The sequence below is a fragment of the Rana temporaria genome, chromosome 12 (assembly GCF_905171775.1).
Source record: "Rana temporaria chromosome 12, aRanTem1.1, whole genome shotgun sequence".
Classification (NCBI taxonomy): domain Eukaryota; kingdom Metazoa; phylum Chordata; class Amphibia; order Anura; family Ranidae; genus Rana; species Rana temporaria.
In genome coordinates this window covers 29201818-29227627 of record NC_053500.1, presented here as the reverse complement: position 1 = coordinate 29227627, position 25810 = coordinate 29201818, and the positions used below count along the sequence as shown (strand labels likewise).

Here is a 25810-nt window from a genome sequence, read left to right as displayed (position 1 = left end):
TGAAGCCAAAAGCTGTCACCGCCGGGTGCCCACACTATGAATGGAGGAGCCGGCCGGAGAGGGGGGGAAGAGGAGAGAAGCGGAGCTCCGGGCGGCCGCATCGCTGGACTGTGGAGCAGGTAAGTGTCTGTTTATTAAAAGTCAGCAGCTACACTTTTTGTAGCTGCTGACTTTTAATAACACCAAAAGGCTGGAACTCCGCTTTATAGCACCAAGATCCACATACCAGGGTGCACTATAGGTATGGAGTTAATATGTACTCCCTCAATCTAAAAACATTCTGGCAAATTACAAATTGGCTTCTAATCTAAGCAGACTGGTGCTATGGTGAGGTGGCCTATCGCTGTAGCAAGCAGGGCTGTGCTGGTGTATGTTGACCATTTTTGCCACTCCCCTGGTCACGGATGACTGGAGTGGCAGAGTTTCCTGTCACGCAGGCAGGAGTGGTGGACAGCAGAGCAATGCTCAATGAGGCTGAAGCACACACCTGCTCCCCTTTCACACCTGAGTCCTTGTAACACTAACGAGTCACATGACATCGGGGAGGGAAAATGGCTAATTGGGCCCAATTCAGACTGAGGTTTATTTCTGGCATTTTAGCGCTAAAAAATAGCGCATATATAACACCTGAAATACTCCTGTCCCAGCATTCTCAATGTGAAAGCCCGAGGGCTTTCACACTCGTTGGCGGGAGAAAAAACAAATCTCCTGCAAGCAGCATCTTTGGAGCGGTGAGAGGAGCAGTGTGTATACCGCTCCTTCCCATTGAAAACAATGGGACACCGCGGTAATACCGCCAGCAATGCGGAGGCGCATTGCTGGCGGTATTAACCCTTTTTCGGACGCTAGCGGCGGTTAATACCGCACCGCTAGCGGCCGAATACCGCCGCAATTCCGACGGTATAGCCACCGCACATACTGCCCCAGTGTGAAAGGGGTCGTAGGGGTGTATTTTGAGGGGACAGCAAATTTACACTGTTATACAAGCTGTACACTCACTACTTTACATTGTAGCAAAGTGTCATTTCTTCAGTGTTGTCACATGAAAAGATACAAGAAAATATTTACAAAAATATGAAGGATGTACTCACTTTCTTGAGATACTGTATGTAGAAATTTCTGGAAGCACACATATATGATATACTCATTCCAGTAAATTGGAAATAAAAAAGGACATGGCATTCAAAGAATAATAAGATGAAATAAATGGTATGACCTCATAATGATGATTAATACAATTGGAAATAAAATGAAAGAATAATATGATGAAGTAAATGGTATGAGGTCATAATGATGAATAATAATAAAAAATAATAAATTTTCTGTGCAAATTTGATTAAATAAGCAAAAAAAAAAAAAAAGAGACTTGACATGATTTATTCTGGAAATCGCCATATTTGTGACTTTTAGATAAATGGTGAAATGTGAGGTAGAAATGTCTCACCTGTCCTGTGGAAAGTCACACTCCTCTCTCTCATTTACCTCACGGTGACTGAAGGCGGGAGAATTTCCTCATACCAGTCTATGCTGTGGGGAGCAGCGCCATCTAGTGCTCAGTTTTATGTACTGCATGGAACTTTATTTTTTTTAATAAACAAGGGGCCAGATTCACAGTGAGAGTACGCCGGCGTATCTACTGATACGCCGGCGTACTTTCAAATTTGCCGCGTCGTATCTTTATTTTGAATTCTCAAACAAAGATACGACGGCATTTGGCTAAGATCCGACAGGTGTATGGCTTCGTACGCCTTCGCATCTTAGGATGCAATACTTTGGCGCCCGCTGGGTGGAGTTTGTGTCGTTTTCCGCTTCGGGTATGCTAATTAGCTGTTTACGGCGATCCGCGAAGGTACGCGCGGTCGTCGCATTCTCTTACGTCGTCGCTAGTCGGCTTTTCCCGTCGTAAAGTTGCGACTGCTATTTCAATGGCTTATATTTAGACTAGCCATGTTAAAGTATGGCCGTCGTTCCCGCGTCGAATTTGAATTTTTTTTTTTGTGTAAGTCGTCCGTGAATAGGAAAGGACGTAACGCACGTCGCCGTTCAAAAAATTACGTCGGTGCGACGTCATTTCGCGCAAAGCACGGTGGGAGATTTCAAAACGGAGCATGCGCAGTATGTTCGGTGCGGGAACGCGCATAATTTAAATGATACACGCCCCATTTGAATTAGGCGGGCTTGCGCCGGACGGCTTTACGCTATGCCGCCGCAAGTTTACAGGCAAGTGCTTTGTGAATCAAGCACTTGCGCAGAAAACTTGCGGCAGTGTAACGTAAATGTAATACGTTACGCCGCCGCAGATGTACCTGAATCTGGCCCAATATGTTTATCCCCTACCTCCCCTTTTGGAAGTTCCACGTCAACGTTTTCCGCCTCTCCCTGCTGCTTGGCAAGCTGGATGCCACGAAGGCATGCCAGAGCTGGGCTGTGTGAGTCCATAGACACAAACAGCACCTGTAAGCCAGTGTTCCCAGGTCTCCTAAAACACCTTTCTCCTGGCATCAAATACAAATTAGCATCAAATACATGCCTATAGCAGCATTTTTGTAAATGCATTTAGGCGTGTGAATCGCTTGGGCATTAATTCATTTCATTGGCCATAATAATCATTTAGTCTGGCCATTGAAATTAATTACAATTATTATTGATTAGCTATTAGCACAAGTAGGTAGCTCGCAAGATCTTGTATACTGTTTATACATTCCACATTAATTAATCACTCAAGTGTACAATACATAGTGATTCATGCATTGCATGAATCTCTATGTATTGTTGCCACTGCCGCCCACTATTCAGATGGCCGGCTCCCTGGTGAGCGCCGGCCATCTGTATAACAGCAGTTTATTGGTGTTTGGAAGTGCCGATCAGAGCCAGCAGCTCTGATAGGCTTTCCGATTAGAGCCTGTTGGCTCTAATCGGCTTCCAAATAGTTAACCAGGGGGTGTGCGTTCCCTGGTTAACACTGACACTCGTCTCAGCCAATCAAGTTCACCGGGTCTGGTTACCAGTAACCTGATTGGCTGAAGCGACATCGAGGGCGGGACTTGGGAGAAGACATCGAGGGAGGATGGCTGACCCGAGAAAGGTAAGTGCTGGTGGATGGGGGGAAGAAATCTGGCGGTTTTTGAGGGGGCAAACTGGCGGCAATTGATGGGCACAGTGGTGACAATTGCTGGCACAGTGGCTGCGTTTGATGGCATGGCACAGTGGCTGCGTTTGATGGCATGGCACAGTGGCGACAATTGATGGCACAGTGGCGACAATTGATGGCACAGTGGCAACAATTGATGGCACAGTGGCAACAATTGATGGCACAGTGGCAACAATTGATGGCACAGTGGCAACAATTGATGGCACAGTGGCTCCGTTTGATGGCACAGTGGCTCCGTTTGATGGCACAGTGGCTCCGTTTGATGGCACAGTGGCTGCGTTTGTTGGCATAGCACAGTGGCTGCGTTTGTTGGCATGGCACAGTGGCTGCGTTTGGCACAGTGGCGACAATTGATGGCACGGCACAGTGGCGACAATTGATGGCACAGTGGCTGCATTTGATGGGCACAATGGAAGCATTCGACGGACACAGTGGCTCCAATTGATGGGCACAGTGAGGCTGTAATTGATGTTTTGTTTTTTGTTTCCGTTTGTTTGCACCCCCAAAAAAATTTGAGCGCCACTGGCCTTCAGTATTGCTCTTGTTTTTTCTTGCTGGAGGCTGCCATTTTGCTGAAGCCCCTGAACAGCACTAAATCATAAAGTGTAACTAAATCCATTGATTTAACTGGAATGCCATCTGTCACATTTGAAAAATTGATGAACGAAAAATTTGCACTACCAATATCAACCAGCATCAGCAAAAAGACTAATTGCATACAAATAGGGTTGTCCGATACTGAGCATTTGCGCGAGTATTTGTACTCGCGCAAATGCTCCCGATGCTTCACCCGATAATTTTTTGGGGAGTGACGAGCGGGCTGAGAGGGGGTGGAGAGCGGGCTTAGAGGGGGGCGGAGAGCGGGCTGGAGATCGGGCTGAGAGGGGGGCGGAGAGCGAGCTGGAGAGCAGGACAGCTTTCATTTCAACAGCTGTGTGTTCCCTGCCGCACGTCGTCATATATAGCCCCTCCTCCTTGTCTGGGCACTTTGATAGACAGATCACCCGTCCCAGGATTGAACGGGTGATCTGTCTATCAAAGTGCCTGGACAAGGGGGAGGGGCTATATATGACGACGCGTGGCGGGGAACACGCAGCTATTGAAATGAAAGCTGTTATGTTCCCTGCGTGCTGATCAACTAGGCAGCAGTGGCGGGAGGCTCTCTTTGCCTACACAGGTAGGCCACTGGGGGCCGACACAAGGCTGCATTTGGGGACGCAAGGCTACACATGGCTGCATTTGGGGACACAATTTGGGGGAAAAAATAGAACATGTTTTACATTTTTAGGCAAAACTGATGAAAGTCAGCTTCATCGGATATCCGACGAAAAAATCCATCGGATTAGATTCCATCAGCTATCCGATCGTGTGTACAGGGTTTAAGAATATACATGCCTCCTGCATGTACCCTTACCTGTCAAATGTCTCCCCTCTGTTATGAGACCCGAAAAAATACAGATTCTGTAGGTGGGTCTGTTGCACGAAGCTCATGGGTGGAGTCGTATTGTCAGTAGACTCCCCGCCCACTCTACACTCCCCTTGTCAACATGCATTTTGCATTTTCTCCTGTGTATTTCTTAAGGCCCGTACACACGGTCGGACATCCGACAAACTTTCCCTTGGACTTTTGTCCGAAGTGATTTGTCCGGTCACACCTATAGCATACGCACGCTCTGACTTTTCTGAAAACTTTTCTAAAACTTTCCCAACATCACATGGTTTTTCTGCTCTTTTCTGCTCTTTATTGCCACCCTTTGGTTAACTTCTGCTATTGTTGGTTGATTTTAACATTGGTTCTGGGCATGCGTGTTTGTACTTCGGACAAAAGTCCGATGGCTTGCTGTACACACGGTCGGACTAGGCACCATCAGACTTTTGTTGTCGTAAAGTTTGTCCGTTTGCAGAGCGAACTTTTTGTCCGATGAACCCCGAAAAAGTTGGTCCGATGGAGTGTACACACGATCGGACAAATGTGAAAACTTGTTGATTTTGAAGTTTGTTGGCCGAAAGTCCGACCGTGTGTACGGGCCTTTACACTGAACTTCTTGGCCCGGATTCAGATAGCAGTTACGACGGCGTATCTCCGGATACGCCGTCGTAACTCTGAGTTGTGGGGTCGTATCTATGCGACTGATTCATAGAATCAGTTACGCATAGATTTCCCTAAGATCCGACCGGCGTAAGTTTCTTACACCGTCGTATCTTAGGCTGCATATTTACGCTGGCCGCTAGGTGGTGCTTCCGTCGATTTACGCGAGGAATATGCAAATTAGGTAGATACGCCGATTCAGAAACGTACGTCCGCCCGGGGAATTTTTTACGTTGTTTACGTTCGGCTTTTTCCGGCGTAAAGTTATCCCTCCGGTCTATGAGGCATACACAATGTTAAGTATGGACGTCGGGCCAGCGTCGAATTTTCCGTCGATTACATCGTTTGCGTAAGTCGTTCGCGAATAGGGCTGTACGTAAGTTACGTTTACGTCGAAAGCATTGACGATTTGCGGCGTAATTTCGAGCATGCACACTGGGATTCAATCACGAACGGCGCATGCACATGGGGTCACAATTAATTTAAATAAAACACGCCCACATCATCCACATTTGAATTAGGTGGGCTTACGCCAGACCACATACGCTACGCCGCCGTAACTTAGGGCGCAAGTTCTTTATGAATACGTTACGCCCGCCGATAGATACACCATTGTATCTGAATCCGGGCCCTAATCACTAACATCCAAAACCAAGAAAAGTCACCAAATGACTTCAGCATGCACAATCATGCTAAGGTGTGGAGCAGCCAATCCTGGGAGAGCTGGAAAAGAAAGGAGGAGGGGATCTGAAGTACACAGAATGTCTCTCACAGGCTCGTGCATCGTAAATCACCTGTCCCTCACAGCAAGGGGGAAGAACTGACTCCTATTTCTCTGTCAGTTTGAGGTCTGCTCAAAGCTGGATTAACTCTTCGTGGCAAGACTGGGCACAGATGACATGAAATCCTATACTGTACAAGGTGCAAGCCTTAATTAAAAATAAAAAATAAATCAAATTTACATCCACTTTAAGTAAAGTAGTTAACTAGAGATCGAGGTTCACTTTTTGAATTAAGATTTTACAAAACCATACTGTTCTAGGCTATCGTAGTATTTCAGAAATGTTTTCAAGCTCAATTACAGAGAGGTCTATTTTAAAGATCCAGTGTCATAAACAAACACAACAAAAATAAAGAGATAACGTTACACGTGAATGCGGTCATGTTTATTGCCATTGAAAATATACCAATACGTCATACCCGGACATATGGGTATACATACATAGTGTTTTTATGCCTGACGCCCCATTTTAGCACACGGTGCTCTGGATGTGGGACTCCTGAATTAACCCCTTGCCTTTCTACCGGAAGGTGCACTTTAGCAAATATGGCTCATGGAGGCAAGGGGCATGCATACATTTACTAGAAATGGGCTGCAGCAGACAAGCTAGCGTTGGCTCATCATCCTTGATATTCTCCTACTGACATCTCTCCTGGTGGCTTTAAAGGCAAGGGCTAGCTGTGTTCACTCTCAGCATATGTGCAATATGTGTTTGATTGCTGACAAGATGCAGTATAAATTGATATACACAGTAGTGGCAAAATGTCACAATTTTGGTCCTTAGAAAGTTGGAAAAAAAAAAGACAGAAAGAAAGAGATGCCATAAAGGCTAAGTATTACTAATGAGACATCAGAGGAAGAATAAACAAAAAACATATAAACTTGCTAATAAAGTTGTATTTCCTATAGTACAGACTAGTCTGCTGTTTTCCGAATGTCGCCCCCAATTATGATGATGCCAAATAAAATCTTTCTGTAAGATGGATCGCCTAAACTTGCCAAAAAACGTCAATAACTTCGGGTCACGATTCATTAACATAAAACACGCCCCCTGTTCCTCATTTGAATTAGGCGCGCTTAGGCCGGCACATTTACGCTACGCCGCCGTAACTTAGGACGCTTTAATCTTAAGGGGTAGTGTTAGTAAATTCTTCATGTGTTTGACAGAATCATGGGGAATCAACTGCATGTTTTTTTTTTTATATATATATATTTTTGTTTTTGTACTGATGTTATGTGGACTGGGTGGATAAAAAAATGAATAGCGGTCTTGTGATGTCTGTAGACAAAAGAGAAACAGGGCGATGAGTAGTGGACTGTGATGTTGAATCTTGCGAGATACTATCCAGAGAGGGGGCAAGAACCACCATTATAAATGTCCCACACTTTGGCGTTCTATTTATAAAAAAAAAAAAATGTGCAAATATCTCAAGCATTCGCACAGCTGTCACAAGTAATTCCCTTAATTAGTATAAAATGTTTTTTACTTCCTAGGATAATCAGCGCCACCTAGTGGACATAATGCTGTATTTTTCTGATGGGGTATTTCAGGATAATACAACATTATGGCCAAAAGATGAAGCTGGTAATCACAGTAAGTAAACAAATTACGATGATTATCCGTGACGGCTGTGCCAATACTTCCAACATTCCCATAGCAATTTTTATTATAAAATAAACACAGTACTAGTCTTAATGACACACAAGAAATACAAGCACTATACTTTGGTCAAACTCAAAAATTTAGAGAGTGAACACAGCTTAAGCCCAATGTACTTGCCCCAGTCTCAAAGAAAGGTCTGCTTTGGAGTTTACAATGGTAAGGAGACTGTTGGGAGTAAGATGGTGGTACCGTTATGGCTTCTTTGATGTCGGAGCAGCTCGAAAACCATTGCTCAGCAACGTACGACAGCCCCCAAATAACAGTAGAAATCCATTTTCAGTAAAGGGGGCATCCTGCACCCTCTGTAATATCAACAACTACCATGGTCACCAGGTAGTGGGAAGAATTAAAAGTCTTAAACGATCCAACCCCCCACCTTGTATTTTAATATGATGTCCCTTGAACCCTCTCTTATTCCTGCTCATTCATTTCCATGTCTGACACCAGTATGTTCTTATCAGCTGATCCTCCCGGCTCGGTACTGGCGCGACTGTATCTTGCACTTTCGAATGCTCCTTGTTCTGCCGCAAGTTTTCTGCGTCGGTACAGGTAGATGATTACAACCACTAAGATGCAAAGGGCAAAGGTAGAGAGGACCACTACGGCCACTGCCGTGCTGTGCGGTGGTAAAACTGCAGGAAAATAGATCAGTATATGAAATTTAGAGTGAAATTATCAAATATTAACATACAAATAAAGAAGAACTAAACCCTCAATGGATGACTCAATTTTTTTTTTTTTTTTTTTTTTATAGAGGTTTGTGAGGTCTGGAACTGTACCCAGTTGGGTAACTGAAAAACAAATAACTTGCCCCAAGGAAATAAATAAAAAAAATTTCAACAATAGGTAGCAGCAGCAGTGTAAGCGCAACAGCAACACTACAAGTCAGAAATATAAACCGACACCGCGCTTAGCTTATATAGAATAATAAATCCAAATGATCAAAAAATGAATCAGAAATAAAAATAAAAAATATATATGAAGTCCCACAATTGTGAAAGAGAGTGCTTGTGTTCAAATTTCAAATGGACAGATCGGTGCTCCACTTCACTGCTTAGTGACCAGACCAGGTGCTCCACTCACCCTAGATGTTGACTACCTATCTCTAGTGTGGTCACTTGCGCTAAGTGGGGAAGGAAACCCCTAGAGGGTGTCTTTAATAGCCGGCCGGCCACACTGCAGATACTCGTCCAATGGTAGGGAGAAAAATGGCAGAGTGGGGAGTAGTGTACTCCCACAGTGTAAAACCGTTTAAAAAAAAAATTGCAATAAACCAATGTAGGTTCACTCACCTATCCTGGTGCCTACAGCCTGGTCCCTGATGTGTTCAGCATGTGTGTATCAAGGAAAATAATCCGTCCAGCATCCACTGGATACTGCTTAGCTGATTCCTCAGGGTCAGTAGTCAGCGGATCCCACCATCTGCTGCGCCTACTACGCAGACTCACGCCCTTTATCCCGAAAGAGGACATTGCAGTCGTGGTGGGAACAATCATCAATTCCAGACTCGACTATGCAAATGTCCTCTTTCTAGGACTCCCCAAATACCAAATCACTCGTCTGCAAGTCATTTAAAATACGGCCGCTCGACTTGTGACTGGGAAAAAACCATGGGAATCAATCTCACCTTCACTGAGATCCCTTCATTGGTTGCCAGTAAAAGACAGAATCACTTTCAAGGCACTCTGTCTAACACATAAGTGTATTCAAGGCAACGCCCCCCAATATCTATGCGAAAAAATAAAAGCCCATAACCCCAATCGCATTCTGCGATCCACCAATCAAAACCTCCTCCAGATACCCAAAGCCAGATACAAGTCCAAAGGAGATCGAAGATTTGCAGTCCAAGGACCCCGCCTGTGGAATACACTACCAACCACCATCCGACTGGAGTCGGACCACTTGGCCTTCAGGAGAAAGATTAAAACCCATCTATTCTGAGGTCAAGGGGTTCCTTACCCGTGAAATGGATACAGCGCCCAGAGGTGATTCAGTTTGCATGTGTTGCGCTTTACAAGTCTCTCACTCCCTCACTCACTAGCATGGGATGGGCGGATGGGATGTTGCGATAACGCAATCAAGCCTCAATGCATTTCGGCCAATAGGAAAGGCCGTCATCAGGAAGCTTTTCACAGCCAAAATGGCAACTGAGTGCAACTGAGTGTGGCCGGCCATTAAAGATCTAGGGGTTTCCTTCCTCACTAAGCACAAGTGACCACACTAGAGATAAGTGGTGAGGGTGAGTTTACATCCATCTTGGGTACCAGGTCTGATCACTAAGCAGTGAAGCAACGATCTGTCCATTTGGAATTTGAGCACGAGCACTCTCTTTTCCTATTGTAACTGGCTGTAGTGATTTAGACGGTACAGAACATGAGAGCTCTATCATTTGTCCTCTAGTGGATTTTCTATAGTAAAATCTAAAGAAACGACCTTACACTGTTGGCAAAGGTATCTTATTTGAAAAGCCAAGCTAAACACAGGCCTGTTGGATGTGAAAAAAGACAACAGCAAAGACCAGAGGGAGACTAAACCCTGCCCCACTTTACCCATAGCTTAGGAATATATCTTTCCTGGCACCAACATGGCAGCCAGAGGCATAACTAGAACCTTCAGGGCACCGGTACACAAAACTATAATGGGCCCCCCTGACCCCCGCCCCACGTGGTGGTGGGAAGTTTGCGACCCTGGTAGTTCCACCATTGGTGTCAGTAATTTTTTTATTTTATTTTCCTTTCCTTTTTTTATTTATTTATTTATTTTTATTTTATTTATTTATTTATTTATTTATTTTTATTTTATTTATTTATTTTACAATTTTATTTAACAAATTTTAGCAGCCACGGTGGGGGGGGGGGGGGGGCATCGGTCTTAGGGGAAATATCAGTCTAAACAGACCTCTGATGTTTTACGTTTGAGACAGAGAAAAGAGATTGAGGACACAGCCCTCAATTTCCTTCTCTGCAGCCTCAGCGGCACAGAATGAATAAACAAGAATACAGAGCTTCCTGTGCATTCATAAACTGAAGCATAGTAACAAGTTTACAATGCCGCAGTTATAAATGAACGGGGTCAGTGATCAGTACCAATCACTGACGACTCTATTCATTAAGACAAGGAAGGGGCCAGTGAATGAGACACTTATCAGCTCCTTCCCCGCTCACCATCCTGACAGATTCTCCACAGCAGCCAGCAGGAGAGGGAAGGGAGGGGGGAACCGACATCACTGTGGGGTATAAGGGGGGGGGGGCAGGGGCAGGGGCAGGGGATAACACAAGGGCCCGATCACAGCAGGAGGTGGATAGGAGGGGTGGTAGGGTGGCATGTAGGGGGGACCAATCCACTCCATTTTCCTCTTGTAGCTGCTGAAAGCCTGCAGAAGGAAAATGGAGAGATCGGTTACTCTATATGCCGCCCCCTCCAATCCAGTTGTACAGGGGGCAGAACAGGCCCCCTGGAGCATAGGACTGGGCCGCAATTGTGAGCCCTGTACGTATGCCCCTGATGGTAGCATACTACCACATGTATGTTGCCATGAATTGACGCTAAGAATGGAAAACTACAGTCAGTATTTGATACAATTTTCCACTTTTAGGGCTGGTTTACACTAGCAGTTGAAGGGCAGAAAAAATTGCAACTGAGCTGTGTTTTTATCACCCTCAACTGCAGAGGCATTAGCTGGGACTGTACACATGCCATGACAGTGATGCTTTGCTTCATGGCCACAGCCGGAATTATATCGCCCGTTGATTTTTTTTTTTAAAGCCCCCTACCCCCCCCCCCCCCCTTTCATATGTGAAAGTATATCAAATATATTGTATTTATAACCATAACTCAGCTTTTGGGAGATTCAACTCTGTTTGTCCTGGTGACCAAGTACTAGAAAATCCCAAATGTTACAGTTATACAGAGTTATTCAAATTTGCTTAAACTCATACTTACTAGATTTAGCAATGTTGTCTTCCTCCGCTAATAAAATACAGGATTTTGGATAAAGAAGAGATAAAACAAATAATTAGTTATGAATTGCAAAAAAAAGACATCGGTATGTGCAATAGTAAAGTTAAACAGGAGTTCCACCCCATACCAACCCCCCCCCCCCCGCAAAAAACAAATACTGTAGCTGCTGACTTTTAATATTAGGACATTTACCTGTCCTGGAATCCAGCGATATCGGCACCACAACCAATGTTTCCATTGGCTCTTGGGTGCTACTGCCGCCATTCATAGTAAGGCAAACTGGCAGTGAAGACTTGTGGCTTCACATCAGGTTCCCTACTGCGCATGCGCAAAGCTCGCTGCACTTTCTAAATGGCCACAATTTCGCAGTCCTGCTAAAGGTCATGGATCACCATAGTTTGTAGACGCAATAACTTTTTTGCGCAAACCAATCAATATACGCTTATTGGGATTTTTTTCACCAAAGATATGTAGCAGAATACATATTGGCCTTAACTAAATAAGAAATCTGATTTTTTTCAGTCTTTTTATTGGATGTGTTTTATAGCAGAAAGTAAAAAATATCGTTTTTTTTTTTTCAAAATTGTCAGTCTTTTTTTGTTTATAATGCAAAAAATTTAAACCGCAGTGGTGATCAAATACCACCAAAGGTAAGCTCTATTTGGGGGGGGGGGGAAGGACATCCATTTTAGTTGGGTACAGTGCCATGCATCCATGTAATTGTCAGTTAAAGTAATGCAGTGCTGTATCGCAAAAATGCAAAAAATGGCCTGGTCACATAGGCGTGCGCACAGGGTGTGCCAGGTGTGCCTGGGCACACCCTTATCACCCTGTATGGGACAGATTCCCCCTGTTTAGACCAAGCCCGAAGGGGCTCCTAAATAAATTGTATTAAAAAAATGTATTGTAGAAAATAAAATAAATAAAATAATAAAAAACTCCTGACACCGTCCATTGCTCTACTGGCATTGTCAATATGTATACACGTGCACACACACATATGTGTTTGAGCTTTGGGGTGCACACCCTAATGCATTAGGCTGGGCACACCTATGCCTGGTCATGAAGCGGGCTAAATCTTCTGGAGGACAAGTGGTTAAAGAGGAAAGAGGAATTGTCCTTATTATAGTTATTGCTACTCCTTTGGGGTTTTTAATTTTTCCTGGATATGAGTTGTGAACCATTTAAAAAAAAAGTCAGATTACCGGTATATGTTTTGTTTTTTTCAAAACAAAATTCAGTTTTAATACTTCCAGCCCAACCTCTAAAGGTGAAAATGCGCAACTCACCTCTGTAGAGTTTGCATATCACTCCCTTTCTGATATTAGTACAAGATCCCAGACCCCAAACTCCATTGCTGCCTTCAATCCAGTAACAGGAATTTGGACTCAGCAAGCTGGGACCCGAATCTTGCTGTCCCCAGTTTGAGTAATTGACCGGCGAGTTATCATTCCACAAAAGGGAGCCTTCTGCAATACAAGACGATGCTGAATGTTACATCATGTTACAATCTGACCATTCAATCTCTCTACAATCAAATTTAGAGTTACCAAAATCATGTAATCTAAGGACCCACCTAATCTATCCAATCAATATCAAATCATGCAGGTCCTAAATCTGGTAGGTAGGTAGATTCACAGGTGATTGACATTTTTTATATTTTTAGAGGATAATTTTTATATAAATGCATACACTGTTCAACTGTGAACATCCACACTGAGGTGTAGACAGGCTGTTTATCCAGAAGCACTGGGACCCATATTGTTTAGAGATTCCGAAGCAATCTTAATGACTATTCAGGTCTTTTCTTTAAGATATAATAATTTAGCTCAGTCTCTCTCACACAAGATATCAATCACTTCTGGGAACACCTTGCTAGTCAGTGAGCTGTGTGTCTAATCCCCACGGGCTCCCCAGGCTGAAATTTCTGGGCCAGATTCACAGACAAATACGTTACGCTGCGGCAGCATAATGTATCCCATTTACGTTACACTTCTGCAGGTTTACAGCGTAGGTGCCTGATTCACAAAGCACTTACCTGTAAACTTGTGGCGGTGTAACGTAAATCCGCTTGGCGCAAGCCCGCCTAATTCAAATGGGGCGGGCACCATTTAAATTAGGCGCATTCCCGCGCCGAACGTACTGCGCATTGCTCCGTCCGTCAAATTACCCGACGTGCATTGCGCTAAATGACGCAAGGACGTCATTGGTTTCGACGTTAACGTAAATGGCGTCCAGCGCCATTCACGGACGACTTACGCAAACGACGTGAATTTTAAAATTTCGATGCGGGAACGACGGCCATACTTAACATTGGCTAGGCCACCTAGAGGGCAGCCTTAGTTTTACGCAGCGTATCTCGACGGAAACAACGTAAATTTAGAGCGACGGGTAAAGCGTACGTTCGTGAATCGCCGTAACTAGTCATTTGCATATTCTACGCCAACCGCAATGGAATCGCCACCTAGTGGCCGGCATAGAATTGCATCCTAAGATTCGACGGTGTAAGTCAATTACACCTGTCGGATCTTAGGGCTATCTATGCGTAACCTGATTCTATGAATCAGCCGCATAGATACGACAATCGTATCTCAGAGACACGACGGCGTATCAGGAGATACGCCGTCGTATCTCTTTTGTAAATCTGGCCCTCTATTGAGTTGGTTACTAACATCTTACAGTTGAACAGTGCATGCATTTATATAAAAATGATCCTCTGAATCTGAAGCTCTGATGAAGCGAGTCCTCCCGCGAAACGCGTAGGCCAATTTCACAGATCCCCCAGCCAGGATAACAACACCCTGGATAAGTTATACTGCAACAGTGTTTTTAAAGTTGTTTGTCTTTCAAGGTTTTAATCTATTTCATGTAATATGTTAAATAAAACTATGTATACTCTCTTTTTTAAAACCTTCTGATTTGTGCATTTCTTAAAAAACAGTAAAGTCCCACCCAACCTTTTTCTTTTTTCTGTACATGTGCATATTACATAGTTTGGGCAAATCTCAAGGTGCAGAAATTGTACAATCACATAGCAAGACATATAGCTGGGTTTAGACGTCAGATAAAAACATTCAATCATTTCAGTAACAATTAGCAAGGAAATTAATTTACAAACAGCACATTAGCTTATCAAACATACACCATGCACTGTCCTCTAATTTGATTAATTACACCACAATGAAAGTTCTATTTTGTAATGTTTTAAAGGGATGATCAACCAAAAATTGATGCAGTCATTTTTGTTGGGTGTTGGCAGGCTGAATCATCTGCAAACTATGGAAAGTTTTGAGTGGATATGGCTTTAAATACACTAACATAAGCAATGTAATTAATGATGACTACCTTTTATCACTTATCTCAAAGAAAAATATCTTACCTTTGATACTAAATGACATGCCAAGCCAGGCTCCTTGCGTTTGGCTTTCAAATGTCTGCAGGTGTTCCCAGACAAAAAGGTTTTCTGTCTCATCTACAATGGTTAGAACATCACCACCAACTAAAACACAGTAATTGTAAAAAAAGGGAATTATTGTAATTTTTTATTTACATTTTTGTTTGAAAGTGCACAAGATAATCATCTGTTGTACATGTGTTCTATAAAGCCTCGTACACACGATCAGTCCATCCGATGAAAACGGTCTGAAGGACAGTTGTCTTAGGTTAACCGATGAAGCTGACTGATGGTCCGTCACGCGTACACACCATAGGTTAAAAAAACGATTGTGTCAGAACGCGGTGACGTAAAACACGACAATGCTTCCAAGCATGCGTCGACTTGATTCTGAGCATGCACGGGTTTTTAACCGATGGTTTTGCATACTAACGATCGGTTTTGACCTATCGGTTAGCAATCCATCGGTTAAATTTTCAAACAAGTTAGGTTATTTAACCTTCGGTTAAAAAAAAGCAATGGCGCCCACACACGATCGGTTTGGACCGATGAAAACGGTCCATCAGACCGTTTTCATCGGTTTAACCTATCGTGTGTACGAGCCTTAAAAGGTCTGATTTAGGTGTGTGGGCTAATTTTGCATTTCTGAGCTTAATTTTTTTTCTTATAAATGGATTGGCATCACTAAAGCTTATTTTGGGAGTGTGTAAAGTTGAACCTAGCTCCACATTTAATGTCCCTTTATAGTTTGCTTTGGAAAGCTGACCTAGACAAACTATTTACTGCACTAACAGTTGTGCTTGTTGGGCAGGTACATACAGTGGGAGGAAGTTGAAAGTCCTTGTTGCCCAGCGACAACCCCAAAATATCACTGCTCTAGAGGAGATCTACATGGAGGAATGGGCCAACATACCAGCAACAGTGTGTGACAACCTTGTGAAGACGTACAGAAAACGTTTGACCTCTGTCTTGCCAACAAAGGATATATAACAAAGTATTGAGATGAACTTTTGATATTGACCAAATACTTATTTCCCACCATAATTTGCAAATAAAATTCTTTCCAAATCAGACAATGTGATTGTCTGGATTTGTTTTCACATTTTGTCTCTCATAGTTGAAGTATACCTATGATGACAATTGCAGGCCTCTCTCATCTTTTTTTTTTTTTTTAAATTATGTTTATTGAATTTTTCAAAATATTAGTGTACAAGCATTTTCAATAAAGCATTACACATCAAACTTTTGCGTTGAGAAACGCCAACTTCTTGTCTTACACACGAACTGACATATTATAAACTTTAATAAGTATATATATTTAAAGCAGGACTTAAGTAAATGGGGAGGGGAAATGATAAGAGAGAGGAGAGAAAGGTTTTTCTGTTTACTGAAATGAGTAAATAATATTACGTATCAATAGGCATATTCTATAATTTCATTTTGTTATGTGTTGACTAAAAACGTCCAGAATAAAGGTCAATTTTATCTAGAACAATCCATCAGGACTCCAGTAAGGCATGACATTCAGCGGAATTCACAAAGTGTGTCCAACAGGACCATTTATCAAGATACGATCTTGAAGAGTCCCTAGATTGATGAATTAATTCTTCCATTTTGGAAATATGGTTTACCTTACGTATCCATTCCGGAATGGTAGGTGGGAGATTTTGTTTCCACTTTGCTGGTATGCAAAGCCTCGCTGCGTTGATGAGGTGTATTATAATGGTGTCTTTGTAAACGGAGTGAGAGAGGCTAGACAAGTGTAGTAAGTATTGTCCCGCCGTGAAATCGGGAGAGTAAGTAGTTATTTGTACTATCAATTTATGTACTCCCGTCCAAAATTCAGCCAATACATTGCATTCCCACCAAATGTGTATCAAACTTCCCGGCGCGACCATACATCGCCAGCAAAGGGGCGATGTGTCGGGGTTAAATTTGTGAATGACCAACGGGGTCTTGTACCATCTTGAATAGATTTTGTATCCGTTTTCTTGTGTACAGATGTTCAATGTGCCTTTGTGCAATCGTTTAAATACATTCGCCCATTGATCATTTGTCACAGAAACTTGAAGGTCCTTTTCCCAGTGAAGGTTTGTGTTGTCCAATTGAGGGTCTACGTCAGAATTTAGAAGGTTATAAGTGAAGGAAATGAGGTGGCTCTGAGGGGATTCCCTAAGGCAAATTGTTTCAAATGGTGTCTTTGGCCTATACCATCCACTCATTGGTTCTAGCCTTTCAAGAAATCTAGTGATTTTAACATAATTGATATTGGAGATTTTACAATTAGGGTCAGTAGTTTGGAAGGATTCAAGAGACAAAAGGATAGTATTCTTAAAGAAATCTGTAGCTCTGTATAACGTTACTGGAAGAGTATCGGATGTCGATGCGTTACTGTCAGGAAGATAAATTTCAGGATTTATTGTGATTGGGGTAACTGGTCCATACATGGAAGACACCTTCTTCGTCTTACATAAATTCCTGAATATCTTCAGGGACGCTCCTACCATGGGATGTGTTTTAGTTATACGAGGGATCTTTTTGGGGTTGATCCATGGTAGGTGTCTTATAGGTGCACTTGAAAAACAGGAAAGTTCCTCCAATGCTATCCAATCTTTGGATTGAGCATGCACTTGCCAGTCAATTATCTTGGATAGGTGGCAGGCCCAATAGTACTTGCGCAAATCCGGAACTCCGATACCTCCCAGATGCTTGGGTTCCACCAATTTGTCCCATTTAATTCGAGGTTGTTTCCCACCCCATATAAAGTTTACACAAATCTTACGAAAGGACGTGAAAAAAGAGCTGGGGATACAAATAGGCAGTGTCTGAAATAGGTATAAAAATCTCGGTAGGATGTTCATCTTAATTATATTTGCACGACCAAACCATGAGAATAGTCCCTTATCCCATCTTGTTAAATCGGATCTAACCACATTCAATAATGGAACAAAATTATTAGAGTATATGTCATCTAAATGGGGGGACAAATTAACGCCTAAGTAGGACAATACTCTATCTTCCCAAACAAATGGGAAGTTCTTTTTGCATAGATTAACCTGGTCTGGAGGTAGGGAGATATTGAGGGCTCTGGATTTTGCAAAATTAATTTTCAGGTTGGACATGTCTTGGAAGATGGAAAAGTCTTTTAACAGATTGGGGAGTGTAATGATAGGATTAGTCAGAAATAATAGCACATCGTCAGCAAATGCAGCTAATTTATATTGTTTATCTCCAATGGTTATCCCCACAATGTCTTGATTGGCTCGGAGCCTACATAGGAGGGGTTCCAATATTAGAACGAAAATGATCGGTGATAATGGGCATCCCTGTCGAGTTCCATTGGACACAGAGAAAGCCTCCGACAGGCTGCCATTTATTTTGATCCTTGCTGTTGGGGAGGAGTAGAGAAGGTTGATATATTGTAGCATACGTTCGTTTAGTCCCATAAATCCCAATGCTGCGTGCATATAATCCCAAGCTATCCTATCGAAGGCCTTCTCTGCGTCCAATGAAAGTACAAATCCCGGGAACTTCGATACCAGTAACCAATTTTGAATGTTAAGGACCTTGATGGTATTATCCCTGGCCTCCCTCCCAGGAGTGAATCCCACTTGATCCAAAGAGATTAGGTTATTCAGGAGGGGTAATAGGCGGTTCGCTAATATTTTCGCATACAGCTTCACATCCACGTTCAGCAGTGAAATGGGTCTGTAGTTGGAAACTAGATTTTTGTCTTTGTTCGGTTTTGGGACCATCACTATATGTGCTTCAAGCAGATCTTTGGTCGATGTCCATTGGGTTGGATCCGAATTAAATGCTTTTATAAAATGGGGGATTAGGAGTTCTTTAAAGGTTTTAAAATAATCAACCGAGAAACCGTCAGGGCCCGGGCTTTTCCCGACATTAAGTTGTTTGAGAGCTCCAAGAGCTTCACCTGTTTCCAAGGGCTTATCCAAGTCTTTGGCTATCTTTGGGTCAATCGGTTTGGGACAGTATGAACTTAGAAAATCAGTGATCATGGATCTCCTTGAACTTGAGTCGAATTTCGGCGTTGTGTCACGTAAATTATATAAATTAGAGTAGAATTTTTGGAACTGTCTGGTAATATCAGAAGTACAGGTTAATTTTTTACCTGTTGGATCATTGATAGAGTGGATGTTGTCAAATTTTTTGTTTGAAGCATTCAGGGAGTTAGCTAGAAGTCTGCCCGTTTTGTTACCAAATTCATAAAAGAATTTCTGCGAGTAAACTTTGTTACGTTTAATTTTTTCCTCCAATATTTGAAGTAATTCATTCCTGGCAGTAGTTAATTCAGCTAGTACATCTGATGCGAGTGAGCGTTTATGACTTCTTTCTAACATCTCTATTCGGTCAGTAAGTAGTTTTATACGTTCCCGCCTATCTTTATTCCTTTTTGCCAAGAAGGAAATCAGCTCGCCTCTTAACACACATTTGTGGGCTAGCCATAATGTGGGAGGATGCACGTCAGACGTTGAGTTTTCCTTGAAGTAATAAGAAATTGCAGAATCTAATTTTCGGATTATGTTTTTGTCATTTAATAATGAATTATCCAGTCTCCAAGGTTTCCGGGAAAGGGGTTTGTCTTCAATGGACAAACACATCGTAATGGGATTATGATCGGATAGGATCATGGGATCAATAGAAGTGTTGTCTAGTAATTCCAGGCCGTTTTGCGAAATATAAAAATAGTCTAACCTAGAGTAGGAATTATGTGGGGGGGAGTAGAAGGTATAGTCTTTAGAAGAGGGGTTCATGGTGCGCCAGGAGTCGTGCAACGATAGACGGTGTAGCAATTTTTTAATTAAATTCAATGTTCTGTATGGGGTCTTGGAGGAGCCCGATGAGGTGTCTAAAAGGGGGTTCATTGTTAAATTAAAGTCTCCACCTAGTATCACTAGACCCGAAGCAAAGAGTTCTAGTGATTCTATTATGTCTGTAAAGAACGGGGCGTGAAGTCTATTTGGGGCGTATATGTTAGCCAGGGTTACCGATTGGTTGTATAGTGTACCTTTTATGAACAAGAATCTACCCTCCCTATCAACCTTAGTATCCAAAATTTGTATGGGACAGTGTTTAGATATCAAAATAGAAACCCCTTTGCTCTTGGAATCGGAGTTAGTGGCATGTAAGATGTGGGGAAAGTATTTATCGGTAAAGATGGTATAGTTATCAGTCTTAAAGTGTGTTTCTTGCAGGAAAATTATGTCAGAGCCCGATTTCTTTAGGAGTAGCAGAAGTTTTGACCTTTTTTCTGGTATATTGAGCCCTTTGGTGTTCAAGGAGTATAATTTGATCCTCCTTTTCGCAGCATTCATATTATTAGCAGAAAAGGACATTTCAGTAAATAGAATAGAATTGAATGATCAGATCTGGAAGAAGGGGAAAGAAAAAAAAAAAAAAAAAGGGGGGGGAAGAAAAATAACAAAAATGAAATAATAAAAAGAGATAATCTACTGTATCTTTGAAACCTCCTGAAGGAGGATAGAAACCAAAATATAATATGTAACAATGTCTCTATGCCCTATACCTAAAAGGTGAGATAGGCAAAGATTGTTGCTACTTGGGGGTTGAAATCTAACTAAGTCCAAAATCAACAACAGGACTAAATCACTACCCGCCGCCACAACTGTGTATATAATAAATATTTACCGTAAGAGGCACATATATATTACAAAAGTTAGCCATTCACCCTACTGAAAAATAGATAAACATATATTGAACAAGAACCACAAGTGTTGCGTACATGTACAGGTCATCTCACTCAGTTTGATTATCACATAACTGGTAGTCATGCCGACCATCAGCTTGTGTGTAAACAAACACATTGCCAATGCAGGGAATTCATTGCTATAATGCAAATTGGGTTCACTAAAGGAAAATAATGCACAAGACTGGTATAACTAGTAGTCCAGAAAGTGTGGATATAAAAGGGTGCTTTAAACCTAATATGTCAAGAAATAAGACATATATATTACAAAAGTTAACCATTCACCCTACTGAAAAATAGATAAACATATATTGAACAAGAACCACGAGTGATGCGTACATGTACAGGTCATCTCACTCAGTTTGATTATCACAGAACTGGTAGTCATGCCGACCATCAGCTTGTGTGTAAACAAACACATTGCCAATGCAGGGAATTCACTGCTATAATGCAAATTGGGTTCACTAAAGGAAAATAATGCACAAGACTGGTATAACTAGTAGTCTAGAAAATGTGGATATAAAAGGGCGCTTTAAACCTAATATGTCAAGAAATAAGACATATTATTTGAAAAGTGCCCTGCCAGTATAAACGAAGTTACTTTTCAATAACCCTTCAGATATTATACCTAGAATTAATGTGAAAATTAGGAGAAAAGGGAGAACGGAAAACAGTTCTAGGCTTAAGTAAAACAAAACAATTCAAATTATTAATATTCTTTCCTCGCCCTCCTGGGCTTAGGTGTAGTTGTAGCTCGAGGATCGTTCACCGAATCTGCGCCGGGTGGCTGTCTGTCGTCCGATGATTGGGAACGTCGTCTCCGGACCCTGGAGGAGGATGTTTCCATCAGATCATCTCTAGCTTCGTCTTTTGCGGGAGTCTTGGCTCTAAAGTCTGCATACCAATTTGGCAAATCCATATACTCTATATCCATCGTTTTGCAGAATGACCGTAGGTCCTCCGGTACTCTCAGAACCGCAATGTGACCCTGATTATTGGCTTGTAGACCGAATGGGAACTTCCATTTGTATATGATCCCCTTGTCACGCAATTTGTCTAGGAGTGGTTTCACATCCCTCCTATTCTGCAGGGTAATATGAGACAAGTCTTGAAAAAAGGAGATGACGTTTCCTTCATACACGTATTTATCTCTTAGTCTAGCATTTCTGAGTATGTTTTCCTTAAGTAAGAAATCGTCTATGTGACAGATTATGTCTCTGGGGGGATCAGATGGTTTGCCTCTCGGTCGAAGCGCTCTGTGGATGCGCTCCATATTGATGGTAGTCTGCGGAGGACGTCCTAATAAGTTGTTAAAAATTCCAGTTATTATTGGAGTAATTTGATCTGCCTCCACCGATTCTGGGAGCCCCCTCACTCTCACATTATGCCTCCTGCTGCGATTTTCCAATTCCTCTACTTGGCGATTCAATTCCCTAAGGTGTAGGGTATTGGCATTAACTTTAGAATTTACATGACGCAGCGCTGCTCCTTGTTGCGCAGTATGTAATTCCACCTCTTGTACTCGCGCTGTAACTGCGCGGATCTCCACACTCAGTTCTGTAATGACAGCTGTCAGCGTGGTTTTTATGTCTGCCGCAACCAAGTTTAAATCATCCAGGTTTAGATTACGTTGTACCTCGCTCTTGGTTGCCGGTACTCGTTCACCGTATGTGGGAATTTGATTAATTCCCAGTAAATGAGCTCCGTTGTTCCCAAGGGGGAGATTCTGTGATTCCGCCATTGCGGTATAGGGCTGAACAGATCAAGTAGTGGTAATTGCCCCAAGAGTCCTCCGTTTCGGGTAAAAATGGTATCAAAAGATTCCCTGGGGTTACGGGATGTCAAGTGGCCAATATGGGATGATCGGTCCTCTTACCGGCGCCTATATGTTCAAAGCTTCGTCCGTGGCGGCGGGAGCTTTCCGTTCAAGCTGCCATACCTGAGCTCGGCTAGACCACGCCCCCTCTCTCTCATCTTTTTAAGTGGGAGAACTTGCACCAATGGTGGCTGACTAAATACTTTTTTGCCCCACTGTACAGTCTACAGTGCTGTGCGCCTGCAGTGGCATGAGAACTTCCCGTACCACTCCCAGAACAAAATTCTATGAATTAAAGCAGAGTTCCACCTAGAGATTGAACTTTCGCTGATTCCCCCCCCCCCCTCCGGTGCCACATTTGGCACCTTTTCAGGGGGGAGCAGATACCAGGTATCAAATCCAGGTATCTACTCCCACTTCCGGGCAACTACACCATATCCGGCCCCTCCTCCTTCCCCCCTGCTGATTTCTGGGAGACACACAGGTCCCAGAAGACAGCAGGGATCATTCAGATTGCGCGACTCGTGCATGCGCAGTAGAAAACAGGCTTCACTTCCTGTTTCCCTTAGTAAGGATGTTGGCACCTGCACCCGGAGCCGAGGGAAGGGTCGGCTTTGGGTGAGGACATTGCGGGCGCCCTGAACAGGTACATGTCCTTATTGTAGCTGCTGGCTTATATATTTTTTTCCCCAGAACAAACAAAAAAAGCACAAAAAAGCTTAAATATAAATCGTTCATAAAATAGAAAAGAATAAAAAAAATCAGCAGGGAAAAAATAATTGAATAATTGAATGGAGAAGAAGGAGTTAATTAGGGCTGATTCGTGTAAACTAAGGGTTAATAAAAGGTGAAACAGAGGAAAATTTTATAAAAAATAAATAAAGCAGTTTTGACTTGACAGGTTGCTTTACCTGACATCATCTGCAGATCAAAGTTCATCTCTTTGATCTGCAGAGAAATGAACAGAATGATATAAAAGTAACAATATGCTACTTTTGTATCTATCTGTAGCATCTGAGAAAGTTTTATTTATAAATTGCCAACTTTCTTTCTCTGTGTACACAACCATGCTGGCTTTGATTAATCAAAGCCAACATAGTTTTTAATTTGGACTGGGGGGGATGTGGGGGGTCCTGGCGAATAGATAATGAGGCTGGAAGTGCTACACATGACCTGTGTATAATGGTGACTTTTTCGGGTGTGTGTGGACCTTGTTGCCAGACCATTCATTTTAACACCAAATATCCCATGAGGTTATATTTGCATTTAATGTATTTTAGGCGTTGTATTTACATGTAGACATCCAAAAGTCTTGAGTCTGCTGCTGTGTGCTGCCATCTTGAATGTGATGTTAGCATTCCCAGCAGATTCAGAGCACTCATTCAAATGACATTCTTTAGTATTCCTTTTGCTCCACCCGAAGCATTTACATAAAAGTTTATGAAGGGAAGTAAAGGGAAAGGCCAGCATAGACCGTAGTAGATGGTCCCAGTAGGGAAGAGGGCATGACATGCAAGGAGGGAAGGGGAATTGTGGCTGAGCCTGAAAATGTATTATTCCTGGTCTAACTGTAAAACAAGGGTCTCTTTAAAGAGAATAGGTGAATGAGAGTCGCACTCTGGTATCTGTTCATCATGGTACTTTTATTCAGCCCACAACGATATAGCTGTATCCATAATTTCTCCATCCAGAGACCACATCTCCTTAACATGTTTCACTATGAATGGCTTGATCACAAGACTCCATATGCTTATGATCAAGCCATTCATGGTGAAATGTGTTAAGGCGGAGGTCTGTCGGTGAAGACATTATGGATACAGCTATTTCGTTGCTAACTTAATGAAAGTACCTAGATGAGAAAATACTGGAGTGGGCTTTCATTCATCTATTCTCTTTAAAGGGGTTGTAAAGGTAAAAAAAAAAAAATTCCCTAAATAGCTTCCTTTACCTTAGTGCAGTCCTCCTTCACTTACCTCATCCTTCCATTTTGCTTTTAAATGTCCTTATTTCTTCTGAGAAATCCTCACTTCCTGCTCTTCTGTCTGTAACTACACACAGTAAAGAGAGGCTTTCTCCCTGGTGTGGAGAAAGCCTCTTGAGGGGGGAGGGGGCGAGCAGGCAAGTCAGGACACTCTCTACTTTGCAATTAGAGAAAAGAGCTGTGTGTTAGTGGGCGTCCTGACACTCCTGCTCGCCCCCTCCCCCCTCCGGAGGCTTTCTCCAGACCAGGGAGAAAGCCTCGCATTACTGTGTGGAGTTACAGACAGAAGAACAGGAAGTGAGGATTTCTCAGAAGAAATAAGGACATTTAAAAGAAAAATGGAAGGATGAGGTAAGTGAAGGAGGACTTCACTAAGGTAAAGGAAGCTATTTAGGATTTTTTTTTTTTACCTTTACAACCCCTTTAATGCTGAGTGAAGACAAGCTTTTTTGAGCTGCTACCTTGTCTGTCTGTAGACAAGAAGGAGGAGCAGGTCTGGAGCCACATCGGTGCTGTGAGTTTGGGATGTTTCAACAACAGGTTCCCTTTATTATTAAATGGGTCAAAAACTTTGAGCTAGGCTTCAGATTTTGCTATTAGTGATTACCTTTCTGGCATGTTTTGGCAGCGTCCTTCTGGCTAATGTTGACCTCCATATGGAAGGAGTAGCAGTAGTCACGGAATGGTATCCAAGAGGAATCACCTATTGAATTCGGACAGCTGCTGTTGAAACTCCACTTATGCGTTTTGGTAGATTCTATTTAGGAAAAGAGAGAAAAGGGGACATGTTAAGACATTGGGGCGTACAGGTACGTTGTTGATCAGCACAGAACTGCATTCATTTCCGCTTTTATCTGTCTGGAGTCTAGTTTTAAAAATGCCTATTTTTATCCAATGCATTCCTAAATGTAAACATGCCAATGAAACCTTAATGATCAGCTAAGAAATGGTTATATGCAAGCTTCCACGGTAGTGGGTGCCTTTTTAGCCGTGCTTTGTGTTAGGCAGCAATTGCATGCCATGAAAAAGCAATTAGTACGCTACTTATGCTATCCAGAAAACACTGTACCGGTTTCAAAATCTGTAAATTTAATGTAAACTCTCTGTCTACTGTAGAAAGCACTTTTTTGCGCTGGTTCACAACACATATAGCTAGATTCACGTAGGGTTACGCCGGCGTATCAGTAGATACGCCGTCGTAACTCTGAATCTACGCCGTTGTAAATTTAAGCGTATTCTGGAAACCA

General features: G+C 42.5%; 1 protein-coding gene across 1 annotated transcript in view; it reads right to left on the bottom strand.

Annotated features, from left to right (window-relative positions):
• Nucleotides 1-6384: 6384 nt before the first annotated feature.
• The window catches only part of MRC2 (mannose receptor C type 2), a 107941-nt gene continuing 88515 nt past the window's right edge, over nt 6385-25810 (bottom strand). The window contains exons 26-30 of the mRNA XM_040330882.1: nt 25171-25320; nt 15024-15143; nt 12934-13113; nt 11627-11653; nt 6385-8316 (exon numbers count right to left, since the gene is read on the bottom strand). Coding sequence (XP_040186816.1) covers nt 8096-8316; nt 11627-11653; nt 12934-13113; nt 15024-15143; nt 25171-25320 — 698 coding nt within the window. The 3' untranslated portion in view covers nt 6385-8095. The remainder of the gene's footprint in view (nt 8317-11626; nt 11654-12933; nt 13114-15023; nt 15144-25170; nt 25321-25810) is intronic.